At 45.2% G+C, this 13,832-nt stretch overlaps 1 protein-coding gene and 2 long non-coding RNA genes across 5 annotated transcripts in view; 1 reads left to right on the top strand and 2 right to left on the bottom strand.

The window, feature by feature from the left end:
* LOC126983018 (glutamate receptor ionotropic, delta-2-like) overlaps positions 1 to 7,563 on the bottom strand; it is a 22,137-nt gene extending 14,574 nt beyond the window's left edge. Inside the window, exons 1-2 of the mRNA XM_050835435.1 lie at positions 7,394 to 7,563; positions 5,017 to 5,086 (exon numbers count right to left, since the gene is read on the bottom strand). Of these exons, the coding sequence (XP_050691392.1) occupies positions 5,017 to 5,086; positions 7,394 to 7,466 (143 nt within the window). The 5' untranslated portion in view covers positions 7,467 to 7,563. The remainder of the gene's footprint in view (positions 1 to 5,016; positions 5,087 to 7,393) is intronic.
* On the bottom strand, positions 860 to 1,690 carry LOC126983019 (uncharacterized). Of its 3 annotated transcripts, none has more exons than XR_007735481.1 (3): positions 1,542 to 1,690; positions 1,209 to 1,406; positions 860 to 896 (listed from the first exon to the last, which is right to left on the bottom strand). It is a non-coding gene; the product is annotated as an uncharacterized LOC126983019 (long non-coding RNA). The 3 variants fall into 3 exon arrangements; XR_007735480.1 differs by lacking the exon at positions 860 to 896 and adding an exon at positions 983 to 1,019; XR_007735482.1 differs by lacking the exon at positions 860 to 896 and adding an exon at positions 985 to 1,019 and having other exon boundaries at positions 1,272 to 1,406.
* Positions 1,236 to 1,732, top strand: LOC126983020 (uncharacterized). The gene is made up of 3 exons (XR_007735483.1): positions 1,236 to 1,374; positions 1,442 to 1,509; positions 1,578 to 1,732. It is a non-coding gene; the product is annotated as an uncharacterized LOC126983020 (long non-coding RNA).
* Positions 7,564 to 13,832: the final 6,269 nt, after the last annotated feature.

Here is a 13,832-nt window from a genome sequence, read left to right as displayed (position 1 = left end):
AGCAAAGGGCGGGAGGCGAGGGGGATGAAAGGGAGGGAGGGAGATGAAGGGGAGGGAGAATGGAAAGGAAAAGGGGCTGATGATGATGAAGAAGTGTGAAAGAAATATATGTATAGAGAGCAAGGATGAAAGAAAGGGAGAAATAGAATGAAATAAAGAAGAGAAAGATAGAGGAACAGACGACTAAAGAGAAGTGGCAGCCCAATACAAATGTTAGGAAACTTAGTGGGCCGTCCTCGTGAGTCAACACGCTCACTGGTGTTCTCCCTCAGCAGGTGTGTGAATGCAATGTACCTGAAAGACGTTAATTGGTGAACCAATTCTTACCATGTAAAATCAATTAATCAGTCAATCAGAGAAAGAAAATATAATTAAAAAGAAAAATTGGAAGTAAGAAAGAAAAGGGAAAAGGATGCAGCGCCGGAAGCCGCGGCGAGGATTCCTTATGATGCTTGTGCGCGTCCCCGAGGCCCATCGGTCCTTCATCCAAGAACCGATAAACGCGGTGACCGGCGCCTTCACGGCATTAATGATTAATTTTATAATCCAGTCTGGTAGTTTTAAGAAGCGAGTTCTTGCATCCGCCCTATTCGAATCGGCGGGGCGGTGGAGCGCCAGCGAGCCCAAGGTCTCCCAGGCGAGCATGGCAGGACTGGAGGGCTCCCGGCAGGGCGCCTCGGCGTCCATCGGGACCCCGACGGAGGTGCTGGAGATCTTTGCTACAACGCCGGGCAGGTGGGGCTCGTTAGCCGTGGTAGGCAATCTGCCTAGGAGAGCAAACTCGAACAACAAACCCGGGCAGGTGAGGTTCGTTAGCCGTGGTAGGCAATTCACCTAGGAGAGCAACCCGAACAATAAACCCGGGCAGGTGGAGGTCGTTAGCGAAAGCAGTTCACCTAGGAGAGCAAACCCGATTACAAACCGGGCAGGTGGAGGTCGTTAGCGAAAGCAGTTCACCTAGGAGAGCAAACCTGATTACAAACCCGGGCAGGTGGAGGTCGTTAGCGAAAGCAGTTCACCTAGGAGAGCAAACTCCGATTACAAAACCGGGCAGGTGGAGGTCGTTAGCGAAAGCAGTTCACCTAGGAGAGCAAACTCCGATTACAAACCCGGGCAGGTGGAGGTCGTTAGCGAAAGCAGTTCACCTAGGAGAGCAAACTCCGATTACAAACCCGGGCAGGTGGAGGTCGTTAGCGTGAGCAGTTCACCTAGGAGAGCAAACTCCGATTACAAACCCGGGCAGGTGGAGGTCGTTAGCGTGAGCAGTTCACCTAGGAGAGCAAACTCCGATTACAAACCCGGGCAGGTGGAGGTCGTTAGCCGTGGTAGGCAATTCACCTAGGAGAGCAAACTCCGAACAATAAACCCGGGCAGGTGGAGCTCGTCAGCCGTGGTAGGCAGTCTGCCTAGGAGAGCAAACTCCGATTACAAACCCGGGCAGGTGGAGGTCGTTAGCCGTGGTAGGCAATTCACCTAGGAGAGCAAACTCCGAACAATAAACCCGGGCAGGTGGAGCTCGTCAGCCGTGGTAGGCAATTCACCTAGGAGAGCAAACTCCGAACAATAAACCCGGGCAGGTGGAGCTCGTCAGCCGTGGTAGGCAGTCTGCCTAGGAGAGCAAACTCCGAACAATAAACCGGGGCTTGTGGTGCTCGTTAGATGTCGTAGACAATCCACGTGATGGGAACACCAAAGAAAAGGAAAATAAAAAGGAACACCAGAGAAAGGAAAATATAGTAACAAAACATCAAGAAAATAAAATAAAAAACACAGATCATCCACCTTCAGGCCCTAACATCTCCAAAATTATGGGTGGGTCTTTTCTGGGGAGAAAGAGGCTCATCCAGACCAAAGAACATCAAAAAGGGATGATATAGAAAGGAACACCAAAAAAATGGGAAAAAGAGAAAAAAACATCGCAAAAGAAAAGTAACAACAATAACAGAACAACATCAAGAAAAGTAACATACAAAGGAACATCATCCACCATTCGGCCCCAAACTAACATCACCAAAATTATGGATGGGTCTCTTCTGGGGAGAAAGAGGCTCACCCAGACCAACGAACATCAAAGAGGGATGATGTAGAAAAGAACACCAAAAAATAGGAGAAAAAAGAGCAAAAAAACATCGCAAAAGAAAAGTAACAGCAATAACAGAACAACATCAAGAAAAGTAACATACAAAGAAACATCATCCACCATTCGGCCCAAAACTAACATCACCAAAATTATGGGTGGGTCTCTTCTGGGAGGAAAGCGGCTCACCCAGACCAACGAAGAACATCAACAAGAGGATGATATGAAATAAAAGAACATTAAAAAACACGAAGAAAAGAAATAAGTAGAAAAAGAACAAAAAAACATTGGAAAAGAAAAACAAGAAGAAAAACACATCAAGAGAAGAAAAATATAAGAAACATCATCCACCTTTCGGCCCCTAACTAACATCACCAAAATTATGGGTGGGTCTCTTCTGGGAGGAAAGCGGCTCACCCAGACCAATGAACATCAACAAGAGGATGATATGAAATAAAAGAACATCAAAAAAGAAAAACTACAGCAAGAAAACAAAGAAAAAGATAAAGAAAAGAAAAGGAAAAAAGAAACAAAAAGAAAAAGAAAAACACCAAAAAGAAAATAAAACAAAAAACAAAAAAATGATCCAAATAAATAAATAAATAAACAAATACAGAATACAGTAAAATTAACGCACTAACTAACTAATTCAAATTGTCTAACTATTAAACTACCTATCTAACTACCTATCTAACTAAGGGTACTATACAAGGGTACTATTGGACTACCTATTAACTAACTATCAAATCATCTAACGATCGAACATATATTTGTCTGACTCTTTATCTATTTATCTGCATGGCTATCTATCATTATGTTTATGTATCCATCTTTTTTTTTTTTTGCAGTTAAGGAAGCAGCTCAAGGGCAAAAGTAGATAAATAAATAAAAAATCCGCATAAATAAAAATAAGTTCTATCTCTATATCTTTTATTTGTTTATTTGTTTATCTTATTTGTTCATCTTAATTGTTTGTTTACTTATCTAGTCCGTCATCAGTCATGGTCAGTTCTACCTACACGTTTTCCTGCCACAATTTTTTTTTCATTGTGTAGTCTTTAGTTCTGGTCCGACCTTGTGCTGGAAGGGAAGGACGGGGGCAGGGAGGCAAGAAGAGGGAGGGAGGGAGGGAGGGAGGGGGGAGGTAGGACAGAGTAATAGGAAGAATTTGGATTATAATGGTTCCCCCCCCTCCTCCTCTGCAGCCAAAAAATAAAACGAAGAAAAGCATCAAGAAAAAAAAATAATAAATGGTAGCTAACAATGATAGAGTTTGCTAAAAAAAAATGGAAATCGATGAGGTAAAGACTTGGCAGAAAAAAAAAGATCGCTACGTCGCTGCTCCCCAATCTTTATCCTTTTGATTATCTGTGTCTTGAATGTGGCAGAGTAAGAGACTGTATAACTACTGATATTTGTACTCTTCCGGGTATACCCCATTCACGGTGCTCAATAATGATGATAACAGTATAGCAGCAAGTAGTACGCAGCAGCTAGCGAGGCGGCACCTTTTAGCACTTCAGTTTCCGTCACAACCTTACGGCACATTTCTTAAACTTCGTCGAGCGTTTAAAACTCATTCTCCGCTCTCTGTTGTTACGTACTTTACAGAGAGAGAGAGAGAGAGAGAGAGAGAGAGAGAGAGAGAGAGAGAGAGAGAGAGAGAGAGAGAGAGAGAGAGAGAGAGAGAGAGAGAGAGAGTATATGTGTGTTAACCATTGCACTTAGCCATGACACCAAAGGAAGAAAACTGAAGGTAAGTTAAAGGCGGGTGCATACGCTATTCTTCTCACGCTATCTTCTCACGTAGTTGACTGCTCTTTCGGCCACCTCTTCGGATTCTTTACAGGAGAAGCGAGTAGCGGGCTTTTTTTTATTGTTGTTTCCTTTCTGTGTGCCCTTGTGCTGTCTCCTTTGCTGTAAAAAAAAATAGCTGTGTGTGGCTGCGGTAGGTACTCATCCCCGCACCGTTGACCCTTTGAGCTTGTGGTAGGCAAGAACCTGTTAGTTACCGGCACCATCTGAGAGGGTGTTTAGTAAGGCCGGCAATTTTTACACTCCTAAGCGAGCAAAACTCTGCCTGGAAACCTTCCGGGCATTAATGATGATAAAATGCAATTATGATGTGAAGTGTAGACTTGTGAAAAAAAGTATCTTTATATTTTTTGCATAATTTCAGGAGTATTTTTATTTGTATCTTTGAAATCTGGAATAGGAGTATTTGTATTTGTATTTGTATTTTTAGATTCAGGAATAAAAGTATTTGTATTTGTATTTGACTTATAAAAAATCAGTATTTGATCCAACCCTGACACACACACACACACACACACACACACACACACACACGCGCTATTACCCATTTATGATACACGCTATACGAAAGGGAGAGGCGGAAAAGAGGAGAGAGAGGCGAAGAGAGGGAATCGACGTTAAAGGAAATGGAAAAGAGGGGAAAGGAAGAACAGGAAAGGAAAGGAGAGGAAGAAAAATCGACGTTGTAGGAAGGGAAAGGAAGGGAAAGGAAGGGCAGGGAAGGCGAAGGAACGGAAAAGGAGGAGGAGAAGGAGAATCGACATTGAAGGAAATGGAAAAAGAGGGGAAAGAAAAAAAAAGGAAAGGGAAGGAGAGGAAGAAAAATCGACGTTATAGGAAGGGAAAGGAAGGGAAAGGAGGAGCAGGGAAGAGAAGGAGAGGAAGAAAATGCGACGTTATAGGAAGGGAAAGGAAGGGAAAGGAGGAGCAGGGAAGAGAAGGAGAGGAAGAAAATTCGACGTTATAGGAAGGGAAAGGAAGGGAAAGGAAGAGCAGGGAAGAGAAGGAGAGGAAGAAAATTCGACGTTATAGGAAGGGAAAGGAAGGGAAAGGAAGGGAAAGAAACCGGCACTTTTAACCTTCCTCCTTTCTCCCCTTCCCCTTCCCCTTCCCCTTCCCCTCACCTGCTGTCGTTGGCACCGAGGGCATGGCTGGGCAGGAGGGGCCGAAGGGAGACATCTTGAGTTCCGTGTCCTGGGGAATAAATTAACGAGAGATAAAGAAGAGAATAAATAAGAGGAATAAAAGAGAAAGTTCATGGGCGTGAGAGAGCCGATAGGGGGCGTCTTGATATCCGTGTACTGGGGAGGAGATTGACAAGAGATAAAGTGAGTTATTCTTAAATATTTCAGCTGCGAAAAACACATATTTGTCACGGTTTTCGTAAGAGTTTGGGGCATTTGCACGGGGAATTCAATGACCCTGGTGGTAGTTTAACCCTTCCTCTGTACCATGAACCTAAAACACATATTTGTCACGGATTTCGTAAGAGTTTGGGGCATTTCCAGGGGTAGTTTAATGGCCCTGGTGGTAGTTTGACCCTTCCTCTGTACCATGAACCTAAAAACATATTTGACACGGATTTCGTAAGAGTTTGGGGCATTTGCACGGGGAATTCAATGGCCCTGGTGGTAGTTTAACCCTTCCTCTGTACCATGAAACTAAAAACACATATTTGACACGGATTTCGTAAGAGTTTGGGGCATTTGCACGGGGAATTCAATGACCCTGGTGGTAGTTTGACCCTTCCTCTGTACCATGAAACTAAAAACATATTTGACACGGATTTCGTAAGAGTTTGGGTATTTCCAGGTGTAGTTTAATGGCCCTGGTGGTAGTTTAACCCTTCCTCTGTACCATGAACCTAAAAAACATACATTTGACACGGCTTTCGTAGGAGTTTTGGGTATTTCTAGGTTTAGTTTAATGGCCCTGGTGGTAGTTTGACCCTTCCTCTGTACCGTGAACCTAAAAAAAAACATACATTTGTCACAGCTTTCGTAGGAGTTTGGGGCATATCCAGGTGTAGTTTAATGGCCCTGGTGGTAGTTTGACCCTTCCTCTGTATCATGAACCTAAAAAAAAACATACATTTGTCACGGCTTTCGTAGGAGTTTTGGGCATTTCCAGGGGTAGTTTAATGGCCCTGGTGGTAGTTTGACCCTTCCTCTGTACCGTGAACCTAAAAAAACATACATTTGTCACAGCTTTCGTAGGAGTTTCCGGTATTTCCAGGGGTAGTTTAATGGCCCTGGTGGTAGCTTAACCCTTCCTCTGTACCATGAACCTAAAAAAAACACTCATTAGAATCCGCCTGATCTCATTTTCGGTCTTTGGAAGTAGTTGATGTGAGGGGTGAACGCGTCTGACAATACCGATTAAACTGCATAAGAGACACATCATGGAGAACGTCGAGGGGGAAGAAAGGGCTGAAAGAAAGTTGGAAAGTTTCGTTTAGTCGGCGCAACATCTGTGGTCATATGCCGGGAGAAAGGGATGAAAGGGGAAGGTCTTGAGACATGAGTCGTGAGGTAGAAGTTGCTGAGGGATGAACTATATAAAATAAATAAAAAAGACGATTTATGGAGAGCGTGAGGAGGAAGGAGGGACATCTAGATTTTCGTGTCTTATAGAGAAGAAATAATTATTGCCGAGAGATAAGTTAAACAAGAAAACCAATTAGAAGAGAGAGTGTTGGGGGGCAGGAGGGACATCTTGACTTGCGTGGCCTATGTAAGAAATAAAAACTGCAGAGAGATAAGTTGTACAAGACTGACAATTAGAAAAGAGAGTGTTGGGGGGCAGGAGGGACATCGTGACTTGCGTGGCCTATGTAAGAAATAAAAATTGCAGAGAGATAAGTTGTACAAGGATGACAATTAGTAGAGAGCGTGAGGGGGAGGGAGAGAGAGGGGCGTCCTGATTCGCGTGTCCCGGGAAAGCAATTACACGAAGATGAATAACTATCGTATGAGAGAGACGGTTCGTGGAGGTCGCGGGACGGGGAGCAGGAAGGGCGTTTGGATTTCCGTGTCCAGAGGAAGAAATAAGAAGATAAGGAAGAGATAAAGTGCATATGAGCAAAATACATAATGAGTGCCGTATTTTACTCTTCACACTAAAAAGAACAACAACAACAAGGAGATGGACACTCTGTTAATCGGCGTCTGCGAAACCGATAAAAATACTAATGAGAGCCCGACTAATCTCCTTTTCGGTGTTAGGAGGTGGAAGCGTCGGGGAACACCAACTTAGGAATATGCCCGAGACTCTATCCAACGTTGCTAGATTGTCGTACTCAGCCTCCTGTTTGCCGATTTCCCACCCAAATACTGCCTTCTCGACCCCAATAACTGCCTTTATATATAGCTATTGTTAAAATGGTTAATTATTAGCGTTTTTGGCAATAGCTATGGCTCATAAACCGGTAAATACGAGGCTCGAGTACGATAATCTGGTAACGGTGGTAAGAGTCATCATCCCACATGACCCTTCAGTTACCTCGAGACAGGGCAGGAAGAAGGAGCACCGCCGCGGCCACGGGGAACACCACGCTCACCCTGGGCCTCAACATCACTTCTTGGGCTGGAAAGGAGATCGCAGCGTCCTCTTCCTTAGGCGTTCGACACCCAACTGTGCCTGTCCCCCGATGACTTGTCCCTCATGGCGAAGATACGAAGGAGGAGGAGGAGGAGGAGGAGGAGGAGGGGAAGGTGGAATACTGGGGTTCATGGAGGAGGGGATATAGGGGGTGAAGATGGAGGTAGGGGAGGAGGAGGAGGAGGCAGATTGGGGGTATCTACGGAGGAGGATAAGGTAGGGGAAGGGGAATGGAGGAGGAGGAATAGGGGGGGGGGGTCATGGAGAAGAAGGTAGGGGGTGAAGGAGGGGAGAGGGGGATGAAGAAGGAAGTAGAGGAGGGGGGGCTGGAGGAGGGGGAGGAGTAGGGGGGGGTTCATGAAGAAGCAATAGGTAGTGTGAGGGGAGGGCTTGAGGAGGAGGAGGAAGAGGAGGAGGAGGAAGTGGAGGAGGAGGAGGAGGTAAAGAAATGGGGGCAGCGGAGGAGAGAGGAGGTATGGAGGAGGAGGAGGAGGAGGAAGAAGAACAGGTGGAAGACGGAGGAATTAATGTATGAAATATGACTTACTGGAATAAAAAAAAAAAAGAGGAACAAGAAGATCATGAACAAAAACAAGAACAAGAGGAGGAGGAGGAGGAAGAGGAAGAGGAGGAAGAAGAGAAGAAAAGATGGAAGAAAAAAAAAGGAGAGAAAAGAGAATACAGATTTATGAATAATGAGGAGAGCAAGGAAGAATAGAGGGAAGAGCAAGAGGAGCAGGAGGAAGAAGAAGAGGAGGAGGAGGAGGAGGAAGAAGAAAGAGGAAGAGGGAAGCAGAAGAAAGAGGAGGAACATCAACAATCAATAAAAATAAAAATAAAACATAATTAAAGAGACAATCCCAATCCCACGAGAAGGAAGAAGAAGAAGAGGAGGAGGAAGAAGAGGAGGAGGAGGAGGAAGAAGGAGAAGAAAGGAGAAAGAAGACAGAGGAAAAGGAACAAGACAAAAAACGAATAAATAAAAACATAACAAGACAGGAAGAACAGGAGAAACATGGAAACATGGAAACATGGAAACGCAGGCAACAGAAAGCCTATTGGCTCATTACGAGGTTGCCCGCTTTGGTGATTTAATCTGCTCGACAGCCTGGGGCCTGGGGAGCAGATGAAAGCACCTCGACATTGAGGAGCAGATGAAAGCGCCTCGATATTGAGGAGCAGATGAAAGCAACTCAATATTCAGTTTACTCCCGACGCAGCGAAGTGACGGTCGATTCTATATTTGAAGGAGTTGATGGTATTCGCATTTACTACTTCTGAAGGAAGATTGTTCCAGTGACGGATGACTCGGTTTGAAAAGAAACTCCTTCCGATGTCTGTGTTACATCGACTAGACTGAATGGGTAAACCGTTATTTCTAGTTCTTAGGTTGGTTTGCAATTCAAAGAAATTGGAGTAATCGACGTTATTGAATTTTTTTAGATACTTGAAGACTTGAATCATATCTCCTCGTAGGCGTCTTTTCTCCAATGTAAAGAGATTGAGTCGCTTGAGTCGTTCCTCGTACGGTTGAGCCCTTAAGGTTGGTATCATTTTCGTGGCGCGTCGTTGAATCCTTTCCAGTAAATCAATGTCCTTTCTGTAATTAGGAGACCAGAACTGTACTGCATACTCGAGGTGCGGTCTTACCATGGAATTATACAAGGATAGCATCACGTCTGGCGTTTTACACTCGAAGTTCCTCGCTATGAACCCGAGCATAGTGTTGGCTTTGTTGTATGCTTTTTACAGTGATTCGCGTGTTTCAGGTCACTGCTGATAGTGACTCCAAGATCCTTTTCCTCCTGCATCGCTTGCAGAGGTCTCCCATTCATGATGTATGTGTGGTTACTATTTCTGGACCCAATGTGCATGACTTTGCATTTGTCAACATTAAAGGACATTTGCCATTTTTCCGACCATTCGATAATGTGATTGAGGTCTTTCTGAATGATTTCGCAGTCGGTCTTTGTGAGGGCCTTTCCCCACCTTAGTGTCATCAGCAAATTTCGATATTGTGGATTTCAGTCCTGATTCGAGGTCGTTGATATATATGATGAAGAGAATGGGTCCCAGCACTGACCCTTGAGGCACTCCACTAGTGACTGGAAGCCAATCGGAAGGCTGTCCGTTGAGTAGTACTCGTTGTTTTCTGTCGGTGAGCCAATCTCTTATCCACGCGATCAGATTGGCTCCAATGCCCGCCGAGTGCAGTTTCTTAAGGAGTCGCTCGTGCGGTACCTTGTCGAAGGCTTTCTGAAAGTCCAGGTATATAACATCACTGGGGATGTGGGCATCCCAGTTCTTATATATACCTTGGAAGAAGTCTAATAAATTCGTTAGGCAGGAGCGCTTGTTTCTGAAGCCATGCTGGGTGTCGGAGATTACATTATTGTCTTCTAGAAACTTAACAAGTTTGTCTCTAATAATCTTTTCGAGTATTTTTCCTGCCACTGATGTCAAACTTATGGGCCTGTAGTTTAATGCAACGCTTTTGTCTCCTTTTTGAAAATTGGTGTTACGTTCGCCATCTTCCAGTCTTCCGGACCTTTTTCAATTGAACAGACTGGTTGAATATGTTAGTGAGTGGCTGAAGTATTTGTTGTTTAAGCTCTTTTAATAACCGCGGGGACAAACCGTCAGGTCCTGTTGACTTGTTCGTGTCGAGTTTATCCAAATACTCTTTCACTTCTTGGTCGCATATTGAGTCAATTTTCTGTGGCGTGATTCCCCTCGGGTCAGGGCTCTCGGGCATCGTTTCGATGTCCTCGACTGTGAATACGGATGCGAAGTTACTGTTGAGGATTCTGGCCATCTGTTTACTGTCGTGAGTTGCAGCTCCAGTCTCGTCTGTCAGGGGACCAATATTGATTTTACTTTCTTTTTCGATCTGATGTATGTGAAGAATTTTTTGAGTTTGTCTTGATGTCACGCGCTATTTGTTTTCCTAGTTGCGTTTACTACTTCGAATAAGGGTGCGACAAGCTCTGAGGCTGTTGTGGTACTGAGTACGGGCCTCGGCCGTGTCATTCTCTTTCATTAGGTTATAATTCCTTTTTTTTTAAGTTTACCGCCCTTTATATTTCTCTGGTCATCCACGGTGGATCTACGGCACCATTTACTCGCCTGGGTTTCGTAGGCACTGTAGCCTTTTCTACTCCCAAAGCTTATCTTTGAAGTTGTTCCACACGTTGTCGATTGTATTGTCGGTTAGGTGAAGTTGGTCCCAGGTCGCGGAGGGAAGCAGCTCACGGGCTAGGTTGAAATTTGCTTTTTTGTAGTCTGGTATCACTGACGGATTGTCTACGAGTTTGTGACTTATGTTGACATTGAAACGGATTAAGTGGTGATCGCAACCGTTAATTTTTTCACCAACTTCACAGTCGCGAATGAGGTCGGGGTCGCTTACTAATACCAGATCCAGCAGATTGTTTTCTCTTGTTGGTTGAGTTACAACTTGAGTGAGGAACGAATCCTCCACCATTTCTATAAGCCTGTTACCCTCTTGATCTCCAGTCAATTGTCCCCAGTCAATGTTAGGGCAATTAAAGTCCCCAATTATTATTGCTTGTTTACCTTGTGTTAAAGAGTGAAGCTCTTCGTACAGGGCAGTGTCATCGGCTGCTTGTTGTTTTGGAGGCCTGTATACGATCGCAAGTGTTAGTTTCTTATTATTCGCAGTTATTTCCACATAGACGGAGTCGTAATTCTCTGCATCCTGTTTGTCTATTTTTATGGCAGGGAGCGTACTTTTACGTAGCAAATTACTCCTCCTCCTTTCTTGTGCATTCGATTTTTTGGAAGCTTTCGTACCCGGAAATGACAGTTCAGATACTAGATGTGCAGAGTTGGCCCAAGTCTCTGTGATGGCTACCACATCTGGTTTCTCAGTTGCAATATACGCCCTAATTTCGTCCTTTTGGGTAATAGACTGCGTGCATTTGTGTACAAAATGGAAATGTGACTACTGGTTTGGCCGCGTTGAGTTGAATGAGTTCGCTTGTCGGAGGCGTCGTTGGTTACACAGTTTCTTGCAAGCCGCATCGACGCTACGGTTCGGTTGATCAAGGGTTGCCTTTGCCTTGCCCTCGCCTCCAGTTTTTTGAATAGCTTTTCGAGAAGCTTTCAACTGCATCGTTCAGGAGCCTTCCTAGCCGCGCCGAACCAACCTCGTTCAAGTGGAGTCCGTCCTCCCAAAACAAATCTGGACGCTGGTTGAAGTGATGCCATGCGTTCGTGAACCCTACGCCTTCATCGTTACATAACTGCTTTAGACTAGTGTTGACGCCGTACGCTTTACTGTTGTTGTATCCGGCGAACGTATTGACTCTCGGTAGAATTCCAGAGACGATGATGTGAGGGGACTTGGTCTTGTATTTCCGAATGACTTGACGGTATTTTGCTAACAGGTCCTGAATTTGAGTTGACTGAAGGTCGTTGGTTCCCGCATGGATCAGATACACTGTGTCGTCCTTCGCATTTACTGAAACTGCATCGACAGCTGATTCAATATCGTCCAGTTTGGCTCCGGGGATACAGAAACGCTGCCGTGTCAACGTATTCCGACCACAAAACTCCGTAAGTTGGCCTCTCACCACACTGTCTCCAACTAAATTGACTCTAGTAGTTAGTTTGCCCATACCAGGAAACAGCGTCTGGTTCGTACAAGTGACAGCTGGTAGAATGGTCTTGTGATTTCTTCTGGAAGGGCGCGAGGTACAAGGGAGCGCGGGCTAAGGTGGGTTTGGAAGTGGTGGTGGTGTTAGTAGTGGGTGGCTGGGAAAGGGTGGAGGGTGAGGTGGATGGAGGGAGATGTGGTATCAGAAGTGGAGGAGGAGGCGGAGGTTGAGTTCGTGTTGGAGGTGGAAGTGGAGGATGGAGTGGTGATGAGGATAGGGAGGAGTCAAGGGTGTTGGAGGGAGAGGAAGGAGAGCGGGAGAAAGGGAGTGGTACTGTGGATGGAGGTGGATGGGGTAGGAAGGGAGGTGGATGGAGGAAGGAATGGTAAGGGTGGCGGCGGGATCAGGCGTTGCAGAGGAGTGGGGTGGTTGAGGCGAGGCAGAGGAGATCGTGTTGGAGGTGGAAGGGGAAGATGGAGTGGTGATGAGGATAGGGGAGGAGTCAAGGGTGGTGGAGGGAGAAGAGGGAGTGGGAGTGGATGAGGTAGCAAGGGAGGTGGATGGGGCGGAAGGAATAGTAAGGATGGAGGCGGGTTCAGGCGAGGCAGAGGAGGAGGAGGAGGTATGTAGTTGGGTCAGAACGTCAGAATATGAGTTTGAGGAGGAGGAAGCTGGAGTAGGAAGGGCGGGGAAAGAAGAAGAAGAAGAAGAAGAATGAGGGGTAGGGAGTTGAGGGAAGGCCATCATGGTGTCCCAGATCAACGCATTGGAGCGTTGTAGTTCCTCGTTGGTTTTTTGTAGTGCCTGAATACGTAAGTCTAAGACACAGTACCTACACATCGAGTCGCTGGTTTGGTAATGAATCGCAGCATATTTCTTTGAACAATTACAGCAATTGAGATAGTTGGACGGCATGATTACTTCTTTTTTTAATTTTTATTTACTGTTGCAAGACGATATAATTGTGTGCTTTACAGTTAAGATGAATTTTGTATCCGCGTGGACTAAGGTCAACACCTGGAAGGAGGCGGCTTTAAATCGGTCGAGTCACGCGGGAGAGTTTGAGGTGTGGCGTCTATGAGGGCCCGCACGTGTTTTCCCTCCGGGATTAAAATTCTCTGGGGGATTAAACTTTTCCTCCTTTTCAAAACAGGTGTGCTGGTATACGGGTCAAGCTTTGTACTTCTACGTTAGTGACAGATTTTCTACGTTAGTTAGACACAAGAAGCTCACTGTCTTTCACTGGGTGCTGTGTTAGGTCGTGCAGTTGTAATCCTACTGAGGAAAGACAGGAAACACAAAAAAAGTCGATATATAACTTAACCGCTCAGCTCAGCAGGGAAGTCCTCTCACTGTAAGGTAATCCTCGCAACACTTCAAACACTAGTTAGACGCGTCACAGCACTGAGTTAGACGTTAATTAATTAAGTTGAGTGGTGCTAAATCAGAAAAGTAAACAAGCACAGTTAGTCGTTCGATTTCTGAGAAGGCGTTTTTAATTAACCGTTACTTAAATAGGCCCTATTTAAGTAACGGTTAATTAAAAACGTGGATGAACGGATTTCAAAAGTTGTGACGTTAAAATGTAACACACGGAGTCGATTCACACACAAAATAACAAGTGTCGTTTCACCAGACGAGGTGAAAAGCAAGGTTAAGGTTTGATGCCGCAGCAGCAGCAAGGTCAACGTCTGTCCCTTTGAGGAGGTCAGGCGAGACTG

This window comes from Eriocheir sinensis, chromosome 52 (assembly GCF_024679095.1).
Source record: "Eriocheir sinensis breed Jianghai 21 chromosome 52, ASM2467909v1, whole genome shotgun sequence".
NCBI classification, from domain to species: Eukaryota; Metazoa; Arthropoda; class Malacostraca; order Decapoda; family Varunidae; genus Eriocheir; species Eriocheir sinensis.
The sequence above is the reverse complement of the archived record's forward strand: the minus strand, read 5'-3'. Positions and strand labels throughout refer to the sequence as shown.